The sequence below is a fragment of the Apis mellifera genome, linkage group LG14, assembly GCF_003254395.2.
Source record: "Apis mellifera strain DH4 linkage group LG14, Amel_HAv3.1, whole genome shotgun sequence".
Lineage (NCBI taxonomy): Eukaryota > Metazoa > Arthropoda > Insecta > Hymenoptera > Apidae > Apis > Apis mellifera.
In genome coordinates, this window is record NC_037651.1 from 6722059 (window position 1) to 6738950 (window position 16892).

Consider the following 16892-nt stretch of genomic DNA (forward strand, 5'->3'; position numbering starts at 1 on the left):
AAGAAGAAGAAGAAGAAATATATATATATTTAATATTTCTCTCCCTTTTTTCTAGTGAAAAAAATTTTTCTATGAAACTCGAATGGATGTAAAATGGTGCAACAGTGTTGAGAAGAATCTTTCGTCCTAAATGTTTAATTGTTTATTGTGAAATGAGGAATAACCGGTTGATAAGGGAAAGGAAAGAAAGAAAGGAAGGGGAGGAATGAGTGGCGAGACGAAGGTGGGCGTTCAAAAGCTTGTGAAATTATCATCGGTCGTAAGTCATGGGGGAGGCGGTGCAACGGAACGCAACGCGTTCCGTGGTTTCAGGGAAGAGATAACTCGTATAAATAACCCGGAAGTCCGCGGTGTACAATAGTCTTTTTTTACGAGTATGACTTCTGGGAGTTCCAAGGCCGCGCTTGGGACCGGTGTTGGTAATCAGTTTGTCGTTGCCGCCGAAATATACTACGAGAGGGAGGGGAGGGGGAGGCGAGAGAGAGAGGAGTAAAAAAAAAAAAAAGAAACATTTCACTTGCTCGAATTTCGAGATCTCTCGTTACGATGTGCGTGGGATCTCTGTTAACTTTTGCGAAAAAATGTTTCCATCGTGTCGCGCTCGATATCCTTCTATCTTTGAATTTTTAATGTAAAAGTATAATTCGTTATCAAAGTTTAATTGATAGAAGGATATTTTGTTTAATTTCGCGTGTATTTTTTTACGTTTCGTCGAAAACCATGTTCGATCAATCTTTTAAGTCGATAGCAACACATACTCCAAGTCGGAGGGCGCCTGAGAATTATCGCAACCCCTAAATCTCAACAACTGTTTTTAAATATCGAATCATTTTCGTGGATCTTCCATCTTTTTCTCAAACAATGTAATTTCAAATATCTTCCAATTCTTCTCTCGATTGATTAACACACACATTTTATTCAAACGAACAACTTATCAAGACCAAAACGTTTCTTCAATTTTTTTCAAAAGAAAAGAAGTTACTAATTCAATATCTTCAATTTCGATTCTCAATTTCAACCGAGCCATTTTTCATTCCCTTTCGAAATTCTTTCTTCGTAGCAGCCTCTATTCGTCACGTTTCATCATCCTCGAAACGAGAAAGGAAAAAAAAAAAAAAAAGAGAACGAACCTGTTAACATCACAAAGCTAACATTTCTTCTCACAAAAAGAAGAGAAAAGGGAGGGGGTTAACGAACAACTTATCAACACCAAAACGTTTCTTCAATTTTGTTCAAAAAAAAAAAAAAGAAGTTACTAATTCGATATCTTCGATTTCGATTCTCAATTTCAACCGAGCCATCTTTCATTCCCTTTCGAAATTCTTTCTTCGTAGCACCCTCTATTCGTCACGTTTCATCATTCTCGAAACGAGAAAGGAAAAAAAAAAAGAAAAGAGAACGAACCTGTTAACATCACAAAGCTGGTTAACATTTCTTCTCACAAAAAGAAGAGAGAAGGGAGGGGGTTAACGAACAACTTATCAACGCCAAAACGTTTCTTCAATTTTTTCAAAAAAAAAAAAAGAAGTTACTAATTCGATATCTTCGATTTCGATTCTCAATTTCAACCGAGCCATCTTTCATTCCCTTTCGAAATTCTTTCTTCGTAGCACCCTCTATTCGTCACGTTTCATCATTCTCGAAACGAGAAAGGAAAAAAAAAAGAAAAGAGAACGAACCTGTTAACATCACAAAGCTGGTTAACATTTCTTCTCACAAAAAGAAGAGAGAAGGGAGGGGGTTAACCCTCCCCCACGATTGTCTTTACGCGTATAAATTTGGGCGGCGCTCGAAGCTGTTGGGAACCGGTTTTGGTTTTGTATTAGCATGTAACTCCGGCAGGAGTTGAAGTTGCGATGGCTTGTGGGTGGCTGGGCGAACGTAGGGAGGGTAATTACCTCCTTGGGGAGCCCCCCTCCGTTCGCGTAGCCGGCAATAGCCCCAGCACGGGTACAGAGGCTTCCCACTGCTCCCAGTGGTCCCGCGGAAACGGGCCAGTGGCTCTCATCCTGCCGGTTCTCATTCGACCTAAATTGGATTTCGTCGTGCACGCGCGCGCGCGTGGATTTTTTTCCTTTCCTCTCCCCCCTTTTCGAATCGCGTTTCAATTGAGTGGATGAAGGGGGTGACGGTTGATCGGATTCGAGAGGATTAAGAGAGTTATTTTTATTTACGGAGACGATGAAAGTTTTCGATGATTCGTCGAGGTTTCATAGGCGTGGTTATAGATAAAAACTGCATTTTTGTGAAAGTGATGTGGTGGTAATTAGTATGATGAGTCGTTAATAAATGTGTTTTTGACGATGACAGTGATGTAGATGGTAATGGCAATGAGAACAGCCTTGAGAGACTGGTAGTGAGGATAATAGGATGATAATGATCTTTGGTGATAATGGTATTGAAAATAATAGGTATGGTTATATTATAGTACGGATGGTACGATGATAATTATAATGATGGTAGTAATAAAGAGAATGGAAATGTTAATAATAATGACGGTGGTAATAATTATGATTTCTCTCGGATTAACTTTGATTAAATTTTCGAAAGTTTAGTTTAGTTAATTAATAAACGATCTCTCTCTCTCTCTTTTTTTATAATTTTTCGAGTTAAATAATTAATGTTCATTTCGAAAAATGTTTCTTCTTCTTCTTCTTCTTCTTCTTTCTCCTTGTCAGATTATTTCGATAGAGAGACATCGAGTTTGCTCATCAATTTGAGAAATGGTAATTTCGGTCTTTTGACGTTCGAGGGTTGTTCCACCCTTCCAATTGAAGAGACTAACCCGTAAATATGTATAATATGATGTTTCGAGAAGGGTAAATTTTCCTTTGAAAGCGCGAAATTTTTAATCAAATCGATCTTTGAGTAAAATTTAACAGACCATTTTTCCACAAATTTTCAGAAATACGACAAAAATACCACAAAAGTAAAGATTTAAAACTAACTTTCCATCCGCTAATGTAGCTCACTATCTCGTGATAAATATCGAACAGGACGTAAATCATTAACCAAATGCTAAAGTGACCATCAATCGAATTGAAATTCAAACTTCCAATATTTTTGGCTCAACCCAACTAAAATAGTTGGAATAATTATTCGAGATCCTGATCCTTGGTATGATATAATTAAATATATATAATATACCATACACACACATATATACATATATAACAAATTAGAATTTCACGATTACAGCTTGTGATATCGCGAGACAGTTTCGTGCTTTCCATTCGAGCCTTGTCACAGAGTTTAATTGCCGGGACGTCTCGCGACGGACATTAAATTCGGATTACTTAAGTCTCGGTTAGCTCGTTTTATTAATCTTCGTTGGAGACCTACGATTATTCGAAACGAGATGTTCATTCATTAATAAGTTTCCCTCTAAAAGTGATTTCTGAAACGGAAAAATGTTTCAAGTATTTGAACAACTCGAGGAAGCGGAAACGATCTCACTTCAAACATGTGTTCGCAAAGCTCGATCGAAAAAAGAAGTCGTATCATCTCTTCATCGAATATTAAAAAAATAATTCCATAATGATCATCGGTATCTTCGGTATCTTCAAAGAATCGCTTTATACTTTCACGATGATCCCGATATTATCTGCGTACCTTCCACAATTCAATTAACCTCTCGAGCAGTTAATTGATGTGATTTTAATTAACGCCATTAATGGTGGCATTTTCACAATTTCTCCTCTCCAGAAGATTGTCGATCATTCTCCTCCAGGCGATGATAATTCTTCCTTCCAACTTTACAAATCTTCCCGATTATTTTTCCATCCTCCTCACAATTAACAACAATTCTCACTGAAAAAGGATAACTCAGAGGATCGATGAACTTGTTCATCGAATTTAAATCACTGGTTCCTCCCACATCTCGATGATAATTCTTCCTTCCAACTTTACCTACAAATCCTCTCGATTATTTTTCCATCCTCGTCACAATTAACAACAATTCTCATTGTTCTTTGAAAAAGGATAAGGAAAAGGATAACTCAGAGGATCGACGAACTTGTTCATCAAATTTAAAACACTGGATCCTCCCATATCCTGTCTGGTCACAATTAATAAGAATTCTCACTGTTCTCTGAAAAAGGATAACTCAGAGGATCGACAAACTTGTTCATCGAATTTAAATTACTGAATCCTCTCACATCTCGATGATAATTCTTCTTTCCAACTTTACCTACAAATCCTCCCGATTATTTTTCCATCCTCGTCACAATTAACAAGAATTCTCACTGTTCTCTGAAAAAGGATAACTCAGAGAATCGACGAACTTGTTCATCGAATTTAAATTACTGAATCTTCTCACATCCTTTCTCGTCACAATTAACAAGAATTTTCACTGTTCTTTAAAAAAGGATAACTCAGGAGGATCGACGAACTTGTTTATCGAATTTAAATCACTGGATCCTCTGTCTGATATAAATATAATACCGGTTACTCGTAGAAATCCGGGGCAATAAGCCGGGCACACCCGGTGTACACTGTCAACGGCACATGGCAGTGTTAAGGGCAGGCGGGTCCTCCCCCCCGGGAATCGGGCAAACAATAGCAATATAGGCTGGCCAAAGGGCCACCCTTCGGCATCCTTGCGAAGATGTCCTTCGACCTTAACAGGCCGCGAGAGAGAGAGAGATGGAGAGGGAGAAGTGGAAGGAGGTTAGGCCACAGGAGAGAGAAGAAGAGAAAGTATACCGTGGGGAAAAGTTTAATTTCTTTCCGAGAAAGATGGCTGTTCCTTGTACTTGGCCACCAAGGCGCACGAGGATCGCTCTGTTTTCGATGTCTTCGTGCACCGGGATACAGGGATCGCGTTACGTCCGTGCCCGTGAACGTTAAGGGTGAACACGCGCGCGCGTGTGTGTGTGTGTTGGCGCGCGTTATAATACAGATAAAGATGGCTTCCGTAGGAATTAATTTGACCGGATGTCCCTGCTGGGACGTCTCCGGTTAGAAGCGAACCGTTCGCCCGCGACTACTACTTTTCGAAACGAGCTCTAGGTCTCTTCCATTCGTTCAAAAATGAAAAAAATTGGGTGCGTTGGTTGGTCTGAAAGGAAGAGGTACGTGAACGAGATTCCTTTAACGAAATTCTTTTAAAGATATGTAACAGGAAGAGGAAAAAAGTGGATTATGGAAGAATTATTGAACGAGGTGGTTAATCGGAAATTAACGTTTCGTTAAATGTAAAAAAATTACTCGAAACACGGATAAATATCCCTCGAAAAGTTTCATCCCCCTTCGCATCAAATCTTTTCCACAACTTCGGCCAACTTATTCATACAACGGAAACTTGTTTCGAGTAATACTTGAAACTTCTGCCAAAGGTCCACCCTCCTACAGCTCCCTAAGTAAAACGAAACTTATCCTTCTCGAATTCTCTCGGATAAACAATCGTCGAGACGAGTGAAAATTCCAAAAGAAAAAAAAGAATCTCAAACACGTGTTCTAGATAAAATACCTTCGTTGGATCCAAGTTGCATAAATTTTCGAATTCCTGTCCATCGATCGAGAGGTCACGGTTCACGAGATAAAGCGGCGCACACACCTGCGTATAAAGTCTATCGACTTTCCTATCCCATCCATCGCGTTTGTTAACGCGACGTGGCCAATTAGTCGAGGAATTAGCGTGGCTGCGATCTCGAAATTATTGCACTCGGCCGGTTACACTCTTCCAAAGTGGGTGCGCTCCCTCCACGCCTCCGCCCACCCGCACACCGTGGGGTGCGTCGTGCTAGGGTGATTTTTCGCGAAATCGAATTGCACCGTGGATTCAATAACGGTGCACGACCGTTTCCTGTTTGTTTCGAGCAAACAAAATCGAGCCCTGGTGAAATTTGTGCAATTGACTGGGCGATCATTCATCGGAGAGGAGCATGTGTATGACGCGCTCGGTCGAGTTACGAATTTTTTCAAATGGATTTCGGTCTCCTCTTTTTTTTACGTAACGAAATTTCTACATCTTCTTATACATTTCGAAAGGGAGACTTTCCTCAGCCTTTCGTAGATAATTTTTTTCGTAGGATTCGTGGATAAATTTAGAAAAATTTTAACAAAGAACAGGATTTATTATTTCAAACTCGAGGTTTCTCTCCCGGGGAGGGAGAAGGGAGAGGATCTCTTTGATCCTCTCTAATTATCACCGTGGAGGGAAACGTATGGTGGAAAGAGTCGGAAAGGATCTCGTGTAACTCCGGCTCGAAGCGGCAGTCCAAGGAGAGAAAGATTAGCATAAAGTTAGCGGAGCACCTGATACGTATATGTTCGCGCGAAAGTTAAGTTGGCTCTTCGTACCGCCGGCCCTTCCAGTCCCCAGATACCACGCTCAAGCTTCGTCACATTTCGATACCGGCTTAATATTCGTATTCCGAAATATCATCGCTACCGGAGAATGCAATTTCTTGCTGTTCACCAAACTTGGCGGATATTGCTATTGATCGTATTGAAGAACGATAGAAATTCGTAGAAATTACTCGTTTAACAACGTATACAGCGTGAATATATACATGTGTTCTTCTTCTGTAAATAATAATCGATCCTTGAATTGTTCGAAAAAAAGTTAGTTGAAAATTGAAACGCGATGAATATTAATTCTTTGTTATAACAGAGATGTTATATTGATGGGGGAATGGAAAATACGCCCACGCATGTCAAATAACGAGTTCGATTAATCGAAGACGCACGATTTCGTACATTTCCAACCACACATCCAACCGTTCTTCCTATCGAATATCCCACGCGTCGACCACCCCCTCGAAATAAACTCGAAATTTCGTCGATCAGAGAGAAACACGAACGCTTTGAAATTCGATGCCACGTGGATCCGCTAATTAACACCGATGTATTAATTAAACGGAACTTTTGAAGCTTAATACATCTTAATACAATCGGATACAATTTATCGAAAAATAACTTTTCTTAACGAAGCTACGCTTTTTTCTAAAAAGAAAAGAGAGAGAGAGAAATATGAAAAGAAGAAGAAACAAGGAATAAAGATAGAGGAAGATTCCCATCCTTGCTGTTGACAAAACTCGCTGACTGGCTGGAAAGACGAGATCTCGGAGCAAAAGATGAAACGATGAGATACGAGCGCGATCTACGAGGATGGGATCGTTGGTATGGCCTCGGGACACTGACTCGTGCTACCTTTATCTCCTCGAGTTACCAAGTTTTACCGCGGAAACTGAAGCGCCTCGACAACGAGCACCTCCAGTTATTAGCCAAACTTCCTTCCAGACTTTCTCATTCGTTCACGCAGCGAATAACAGGTGGTACTCCATCTCCCTTCTCTCCATTCTTCGACCGATATTTCCTCGGATTCTTAACCCGCTTGTCTTAATCTCGCAACTCGAACTTTTCCTCCTCGATCGTACTTTTTTAACAATAAAAAATCTAAAATCGAATATCTTTCTCCCATAATCAGATATTATTAGACTTCCACTCGTCCCTAAAATTAAATCTATACAAAAAAAAAAAAAAGAAAAGAAATTTCTCTTCCTCGCTGGAAACGAGCATCTCGAAGCGAAAAGAACAGCGGCGGGGAAAAGCGGCCAAGTAGAATATTTTCCGCCCCATCCGGTGGATCAAAGTTAAATTGACTGTTTGATCTCTGATTTCTAATGCACTTTGTACTCTCGCCTCCCTACTACTACTCCCCCGCCCATTTGCCATCCGATGCAGCGACACGCCATGTGTGAAACACTGCCCGCTAATACAGGGGAAAGTATATGACACGGTCTCGGGCGGCAGAGAGCTTCCGTCGTTATAAACTCGCTCCTCTCTCGACTCCACCTGTGCGTTTCCCCTCCCCGTTCATATCTAATGCGATTGTGCTGGTGTTGGTGCGCTGCCTGCAATTGCAATTGGAACTCGATGGAACGTCCACGGGAGATCCTCGGAGTTTCGGAATTGTTGCGCTCGAAGGAAGCAGAATTATTCTTTGTCCGTTCCAAGATTTATTTTATTCTTCTCTTGATCTGTGTATGTGTTTCGAGAGAAAGAGATTCTTCGAATTCTTTTCTAAAAATTCATAGTATAATTTTGATAAAAAGTTAGGGTCGATTTGAGAATAAGAATTTTGTTGATTATTGTTACAAGAAGATGATAGAAATGACAGAGATTGGAGAGGAGGAGGAGGAAGAAGGAGAAAGGGGGGAAGGAAACAAGGGAATATCAACGTTGGTGGTGAAGGGGTAATTACGAAAGCGAAATACGCGTCTGACGATGAAGAAAATAATTACGCCGCCTGATGCGGAGATTAAAAAACCATGCAATTTTTGCGCGGGGCGTTTTTCCACGCGAAAACCTGGTCGAATAACGCGAGAGTTGATTTACAACTGAGATGTTTCCTCGCAACATGAGCGTATTACACGACCAGATATTTCTTCTTCCTCGTCGATCTTTGACAATCATCAAAGGATTAATCGATGGAATTCGATTCGAAATATTGGGTTGGCAACTAAGTAATTGCGGATTTCAGTTGAAGTTGATGACGACCTAATCAAAGCAATAATCGATTCGAATCGTGACAGTATAACTCGTGAGATTGCAGAGAAGCTTCATGTATCGCGTATATGCATTGAAAACCGCTTAAAACAACTTGGCTATGTTCAAAAACTCGATACATGGGTTCCTCACGAACTGAAAGAAAAGCATTTAACGCAACGCATTAACAGCTGCGATTTGCTAAAGAAACGTAATGAAAATGATCCATTTTTAAAACGACTGATAACTGGCGATGAAAAATGGGTTGTTTGCAACAAATTCAAGCGGAAAAGATCGTGGAGCAGGCCACGTGAACCAGCTCGAACAACATCAAAAGCTGGTATTCATCAAAAGAAGGTTTTGTTATCAGTTTGGTGGGATTACAAAGGAATTGTCTATTTTGAACTCTTACCACCTAACCGAACGATCAATTCTGTTGTCTACATTGAACAACTAACGAAATTAAACAATGCAGTTGAAGAAAAACGGCCCGAATTGACAAATCGAAAAGGTGTTGTATTCCATCGTGACGATGCAAGGCCACACACATCTTTGATCACTCGGCAAAAATTATTGAAGCTTGGTTGGGATGTTTTGCCACATCCACCATATAGTCCTAACCTTGCACTATCTTTTACTTTTTGTTTCGATCTTTACAAAACTCCTTGAATGGTAAAAATTTCAATAACGATGATGATATCAAATCGTACCTGATTCAGTTTTTTGCTAATAAAAACCACAAGTTTTATGAACGTGGGATTATGATGCTGCCTGAAAGATGGCAAAAGGTCATTGATCAAAATGGGCAACACATTACAGAATAAAGTTATTTAGTTCCATGAAAAAATTGTCTTCGATTTTCTAAAAAAAATCCGCAATTACTTAGTTGCCAACCCAATATTTAGGGGAAAATTTCTTGCGTAGATTTTCTTTCTTAAAATTCGAGTTTCGAAAAATTCTCCCTAACCGATTGATTATTAATAACAATTTAATAACAAGCCTTTGCAAACGTAAACGCGCGCGTGGAAATAGCGACATACCACCCTTCCAGGCTCGTACAACATCGTTGAACAGCCAGATATTGCCGCAAGTGAAAATTTATGATCGCCGTCCCTGGCCCCGGACAGATATGATCGTGCACGTGCACGAATTTAGGTTTGTATTATGTGCCCTCCGCGTAATTTGGAATGCATACGGGAAGATGGAAGATACACGGTGTCACGTTCGTATACACGGTGTCGCAATTACGATTTCGAGAGCGCGTGATTAAATTCGAGCCAAGGCGCCTCGTGTTCGTGATGTTTTCAACCTTGTTCTCGCCTCGCGCTTTCGAATTTCCCTCCCCTCCTCCTTTTCACCTCTTTTTCTCTCCTCGATTATTTTTTTTAACTCGTATCGACACGAACGATAAATTTGTATAATTAAATTAAATTTTGGTGCGTCGAGAATATCATTTCGAATTAGTTGGTGTATTAGAAATTGTTTGCTATATAGAATGTGACGATAATGATTAGATTCTTTCAATCTCTTCAAGAATATTTAAGAATCGATCGATATTTAAAAAAAGTTCTCTAAAACAATTCCCATTTCTTCGATGCAACGAAATGTAGAAAATTGCTACACCAGTTCATCATCAGTATATATATATATATATATATATATATATATATATCCCGTCCAATCCAACAACAATCCAACTCGAAAGGCAAGAAGAAAATTCGACGTTCCGTACGTATACCCTCCATCGATAACCTTTAATTTCATCCAATCTTCCTCGTAAGTTAAAAAATTTACCCATAGCGAGGTTACGAGTATCCTCGAACCGTTCTCTCCACGGTTGGCACAGGTGCATCCGTGTAAAACGCGCGTGTATCTCTCAACTTCTCCACGTGTGTGAGTTGTTCTCTCTTTCTCCCTCGCGGTGTAAACGCGAGAGGCGAAGAGGCGGGGGGGTGGACGAGGAGATCGAGGGAAGGAGGAGAGAAAAGGAGAAACCTAGAAGTCGGCCCCAAGGGATACGTAGAGCTGTGCCATGGCCCGAGGCAGCTCGTCACCTGGGACAACCTTATATCGGCGAGTACAGTCGCATCGAGAAAGTGGCATTGTACCTAAAGCCGTTTTCCTTGCTCCTTGATCAACAGCCATTCGAGAATAAACCGCGGCTCGTCGCACGGATACGCTCTTTCCCCCATTTCCCGGGGAGGGCGATAATCTGATAGATAATTTCCTTCAGGAATCAAGAGGCTTTCTTCCTTCCTTTCTTTCTTGATCGTTGAAAATAGTTTTTTTTCTCTTCTCCTCTTTTCCGCTGAAGACGATTTCAAGATGAAAAGTTTGTTAAATTTTTGAAATTTAATGAGACGAGAGAGTAGTCTTTTTTTAAGAGTGTATTTTCAGTGAGATAGTTGTTCTAGTTCTTCTTTGTGGGGACAACGTTTCTTCAATCCTTTCGACGCTCGTACTTTCGCGTGCCCGTTTATTCTCTGGGGTATAACATAATGTTAGAAATTATCGAGGCAAGTACCCTCTCGAAATGATTCAATTCTCCTCGAATCACCTGTTAAAATCATTCAAATTTCCTTCGCAATCTTTATAAACCTTATAAAATACAACCCTTCCTCCGACAACGCTCGATATCCACCTCGCAAAAAAATACCGCGATAAAACAAACGATAAAACAAAATATCGCATTATTCTAACACAACGGGGACAAAAGAAGAAAAAGAAACAAAACGAAGAATGGAATGGGAAAAAAAAGCCGAATAATAATAATAATTAAAAAAAGAAAGAAAGAAAGAAAGAAAGAAAGAAAAAAGCGGGATAACGGGAGAGGGGAAAAAAACGTAACGAGATGAAGAGGGAAGAGGAGGGAAGAAAAGAGAGCGAACGAGTAACGAAGGGATGGTCGAAAGGGGGTGGCGGAGGGAGGAGGAGGAGGAGGAGGGTGGAAAGTGCGAAGAGGCAGCGGGGCCAGATCCCACGGGACTCGGTGCTCTCCTCTGGCGCTGCCAGTACTCCGGGAACGGTGGCGAGGGGGTGGCGGGGGCGGGGGAGGCGGGTGGAGGGAGAACTAATCAGCTCGACGCATGCGCATTGGGCTGCTCTGCCGTTCCCTCGGGATTCCCCTGGCATTCCCCATAATATACCCTCGCCTCCAACTCCCCTCGCGTGCTTCCTCCTCCTCCTCCTCCTCCTCTTCTCCTCTCCTCTCCTCTCCTCCCTCAGCGCCCTCTTTACCTCCGTGCCCTGTTCCTCGTGCACCTCTTGGATCTCACGTCGTGTGGCTGTACAAGCTACAGGACTTTCCAACTTCCCACGGGAAAATGGAGAACTTTTTCTCTCCCTTTTCTATATATGTATGTGTATATATATATATATATATTTCTTTCTTTTTTGATTCTTTACCTGTTTCTGCGTGTTTTTTGTTTTATTTCGCTTATTTCTTTTTTACGCTCGTTTAACGTTTTGCTAAGTTTCTTTTTAGGTTAGGTTTACTTTTTTTTTAGGTTTCGCTCGGTTTCTCGCGCGATATAAATTTATTTGAAATCGATTTGAAATTGTGAGAGAAGATTTCGAAGAGATTTGCTTTGGAATCGTGTATGGGATGGATTGGAAAATCCCTTATTTTTTTTTTAAATAATTAATGTACAAGCAGAATATCAGTGAAATAAGATTGGATAAAGTTATTACGTTAGACGGTTAATAGATTGATCCTTGAAAAATCATCGGACAAAAACTTGGTGGTCGTGTCGGTGTTCGTGACGAATTGAAATCTCTGACATTAAGAAAATGGGGGAGATCTCGGTCTCTCCCAGTGGAAAGGTCGGGAGGTCCTGATGGTGGGCGACAAAAAATGAGAGGGAGGTAGGAAAATTATGCGAAATCCGTGCCTTTCCTGTCTGTTAAATAATACTGATAAACACGAGCACATTCGTTCGCGGATGAAATTCAACTTTGCTCGATGAAAAATGGAAATTAAGATTGCCCGCTGAATTATTGACCGAAGAAAAAAATTTCATCAAATTTATCCTTTTATTTCTTTTTCTTTCGCAATTTTCCACGTATACTTTTCGATTAAAATTTAATAACATTTGTGAAAATATCAAATCTGCGGATTTGAATTTATCGCCTCTCGATGGAATTGTTCGCAACAATTATCGGCGAGCATCCCTCTTTTCCTTCCATTGTTTCCAAGCGACGATTTCTTATTCGAATAAATTCACAAAAAAAAAGAAAAAAAATCTATTGGAAGCAACTTTGTCGACCAATAACGCATGCACGCGGTTAATTCCTAATTGGCTGCATCTGGTCTACCAGGAAGCAGGCGTGAAAGAAAGGAGGGATCGATAAAGAAAGAGGGGACGTGAACGTGTTGTTCGAATGATTGAGACCCAGCGGGTTTCCCTCGCGATAGAAACCCTTTCGATGGAGAGAAAAAAAAAAAGAAGAAAAGAAAGAAGGAGAGGAAAAGGTAAACACTAACAGAAACCACCCTCGGAATTCTTTTGCTGCTAGTGCAAGGCGTTAACCTGCCCCATCCCCTCGGCCAACGATCTCCAGGATGAAACCGAGCCAATATTCCCAGGATAATCGTAATACATAGATGATGTGCATCTGGTTGTATACAAGCGTATCCTATAGAAAGATTCGTCATTTCGATCATTATTTCTTTTACGTTCCATTGATCCATCTGGAGGGAAAGATTTATTTCTCAAAATTCTTTCTATTTTTCTATTTCTTCCTTTCCTCTTAATTCTCTCTTATCGATAACTAAATCAGAAAAATTCGCTCCGAATAAAGTCTCAATCCTTTTCCAATCTTTCTTATTTTTATCGTTTTTTTTTTTCGAAAATGAAAATTATTTTTCCTCGCACCGTCAACTTTTCACATGCTCATTTTATCGCTCATATAAATATAAAATATAAATAAAATTTTATCCACAATTTCTCAAAAATTTTCCCATCACCAAACGAATTTCATTTAATCCATCTTCTCAAAATTCTCCTCATCCTTTTCCTCTCCCCTCCGATTTCCCTTTACTCCCGCGTCAATTTCCTCGTTTATTATTACTCCACGAACTCTACGATCCGCGATAAAATTTTCTCCATACACACACACACACACACACACACACACACACACACACACACTCTTCATAAACCACAAAAATTTTTCCACTCCGCGTAAACTCACGAACAACAACAAATTTCATTTAGCAGCCACCTATGCAACCCGTTAACAATCCCCTCCTCCCCTTCTCCGCGTGAAAGATCGAGGAGGAGGCAAGCCTCCTCGTATAATCTCGCCTAACTATTCCACCGCCAATCTTCACTCCTCCCCCGCCCCCCATAAAATTTCGTTGCCCTTTCTTACGTAACCCACAACGCACACACACACACACGCCTGCACACACACACACACACCAATTCCAACTCGCAAGATTCCTTTTCCGAGAACAGATCTGCCTCTCTTCCTCCCCGAGGAGAAGCGAGATCCGACTTTTATCCGTTCCACCCTGCACCAGCCGATTATTATTTCAGCTTTACCTTTCGCCAAGTGTACTTGCGTCCGCTTTATACTCCAAGGTAAAACCGGCTTGGAGGAGCTCGGAACGAGGTTGTATCCCCGAGGAGGCCACCGACTCCCAAGGGAGATGCCTCGATGGCTCTCCTCCTCCTCCTCCCTCTCCACTCCCGTTCCATTTCTCTCCCTCTTTCTCTCCTGGCTGTCGACGTTTCTACTCGAGTGAAAACATCGTCGTGGCTCGGTTCCTTTTTAATACGGAGGGGGGGGGGGGAGGACCTCTAGCTACCCGCCATTGCTGCTCATTACTGGAGGAGGAATGGGAACGAGTGCAGCAACGTTGGAGGATGGCTACGTTTATTAAATAAATCGTTGATTCGCGATTGAGATGGGTGTAAAGATGGGTGATTAGGTGAGTTTTGAACGAGTTTTATGGAGATTACGGAATTTGGGATAAGAATTTTGGGGAGAGATCGTGATCAGAAGTGGAATGGAATTTTTTGTTTTTGATTTTTTGAAAGGGAAATACGATATTGGAATATTCTTGGTATTTTTAGTTAATATAAATGTTGATGATCATATCAAATCAAAATTAAAAAGACACGTGAAATATCTGAACGATATTTCACGTATGTGAAATAATAAATTTCGAATACAAAGTTTAACAAAATTGAAATTGCTACTAAAAAAAAAACGTGAAAATTTTGTAATTAAAGAAAAAAAGTGATGAAAAATGAACGAGTGACGAGTCTTTTTTTTTTTAAAAAAAAAAAAAAAGTATTATACCACGGAATAATCGAAAATTGTTCGAGAGAATGAATTCATAGCGGGGCAACTCGATATAATACGCGTAATGGAAATTTATCGCGCAGTTTCGACGTTTCAGCGTTACAAATGGACAATTTTTCGCCTAATATCCCATTCGTTCTCACGAAACGAACATTATATAACAAACTATGTAACAAAAAGAGAGAAAGGAGAGGAAAAATGATTTATCGGGAAAACAATCCTATCGTCTATATCGTTAAGACACTATTGCTCGTCCCGGCTATACCATGGACAGGATATATCGACATAATAAGCACACTCGGATCACCTTTACCACCTGAGCCCCTATTACCATTCTGAAAGGAATTGCCCCGGCCACCACTTATTCTCTATCCCATATGCTATGCACCACGTGCGTGGAGTGGAACTGGGAACAGCCCCTTGCACGATGCTTAATGCCATTACGCGCAAGCCAGCATACGCGAATCGTGCCATTTTCCAAACCTGAAATTCAATAATACTAGGATCCTTCTCCTTCGATTTCTTCAAAATCTCAACACTCTCTTTTTTCCCTCCAATTATCCTATCGATAATTAATACTCCTTCTCTTTGTACATTCCTTCTGAAAGAAATTTGTACAAAGATTAGAAATGAGAATAATTTTTCCAAAATATGTACTAAGTTAAGTTTCTTTCGAATGAAATTTCAACAATATGATCGTTGCCCAATCTTGATTGCTTCAATTCCACCACTCATCTCGAACCCTCTCTTGCATCGAGGAGAAGTTTCCAACGGATGGAAGCCAGGAAGGAGGGAGGAGGGATGGACGGAACGGTGCACGCGACACGGAAGGATCCTTCGGGACAAAGGATGGAATCCCATATTCATAGGGTCTAAGGTGGGCGGTAGGTTTTCTTGAACGGCGACTACGAACAATGACGACGTGTCTGAACGCATTGTTGCGTCGCGAGCCAATGTCCCGCGAGGACTGATAAAAGTAATGCACCAGAATGCACCGACCGTGCCACCCTCAATTCCTTGCCCATTGTTGCATCTGCATAACGATAGTCGTCTGCCGGCAATGCTTCATTGTGTAACGGGGGGGGGAGGAAGCTGCTGGATTCTTCCCTCTCACTGGGTTAAACGCGTAAACCGAGCGTACATCGACGGGAGTATATATTTTCTATCTAATCCTCGATGATCGTTCCTTTATCTCCAATACAATCCGTGTTATTGGAATGGAACAAACAACGAATGCGTCAGTTTTTAAAAACTCGGTCGAAAGAATTCAATGGACGATTGAGAAGAAAACCGTTTTTGTGTGAAAAAATCGTATTCAATTTGCATTCTCGTGTCATTCTCCTCGGTATAATCGAATTAGAAAGTAATAAATTGCTTCGATATCACCTACTCACCCTCCGGGTGGTGGCTGAAAGCTCTCTGCAGCTCCTCTTCCTCCTCCTCCTCCTCCTCGTCCTCTGTGATAAATTACCAACGATTTATACAAAGGGAAAAAAGAATTAATCGGAATTATAATACTACCACAATTTTTTTTTAAAAACTCTAACTTCTCCAGATATAACGTATACTCGTATACGAGTAAAAGTATTTAGCAACACTCACGCTTAATTCCCGTTGCCTCATTATCCTGCTCGGTTACCTCCAGGACATTTTGCTCGTTCCCGTCGTCCCACTCTTCGTCTCCTGCGGAGAGACAAGCAACCATTAATTCCGTTTCATTTGCATATCAGCCTCGAAGAATAAAATCTGTATTTGCGAACGGGGGAGGAGAGGGGAGGGAGAAGGGGAAGGGAAAAGAACGAGCAACGAAATTGTAATTCTTCTCCCTTTCGTGCACGTGAACATTGCATTCCGTGGGATACGCGCGATATAAACGAATGCGTGCATGCGAATACGAAATTCCAAGTAACAGCGGCGAGAAACGATTAATAATAAACGATTTTTTGCGGGCTCGGGTCGACGAATGAACAAGATTTTCGAATAAAAGTTTTCCCTTTAACGAACTCCGTTTCATTCCGTATATCTGTAAAGTTTTTAAAAACGAATTGGGAACGAATTTGTCGTTTCGAAACAAAAAGGAGAATCTT

At 40.8% G+C, this 16892-nt stretch overlaps 1 protein-coding gene across 1 annotated transcript in view; it reads right to left on the reverse strand.

Annotated features, from left to right (window-relative positions):
- The window catches only part of LOC413466 (zinc finger protein 423), an 85925-nt gene that overhangs the window by 55882 nt on the left and 13151 nt on the right, over positions 1-16892 (reverse strand). Inside the window, exons 2-3 of the mRNA XM_026445098.1 lie at positions 16408-16488; positions 16200-16262 (exon numbers count right to left, since the gene is read on the reverse strand). Coding sequence (XP_026300883.1) covers positions 16200-16262; positions 16408-16488 — 144 coding nt within the window. The remainder of the gene's footprint in view (positions 1-16199; positions 16263-16407; positions 16489-16892) is intronic.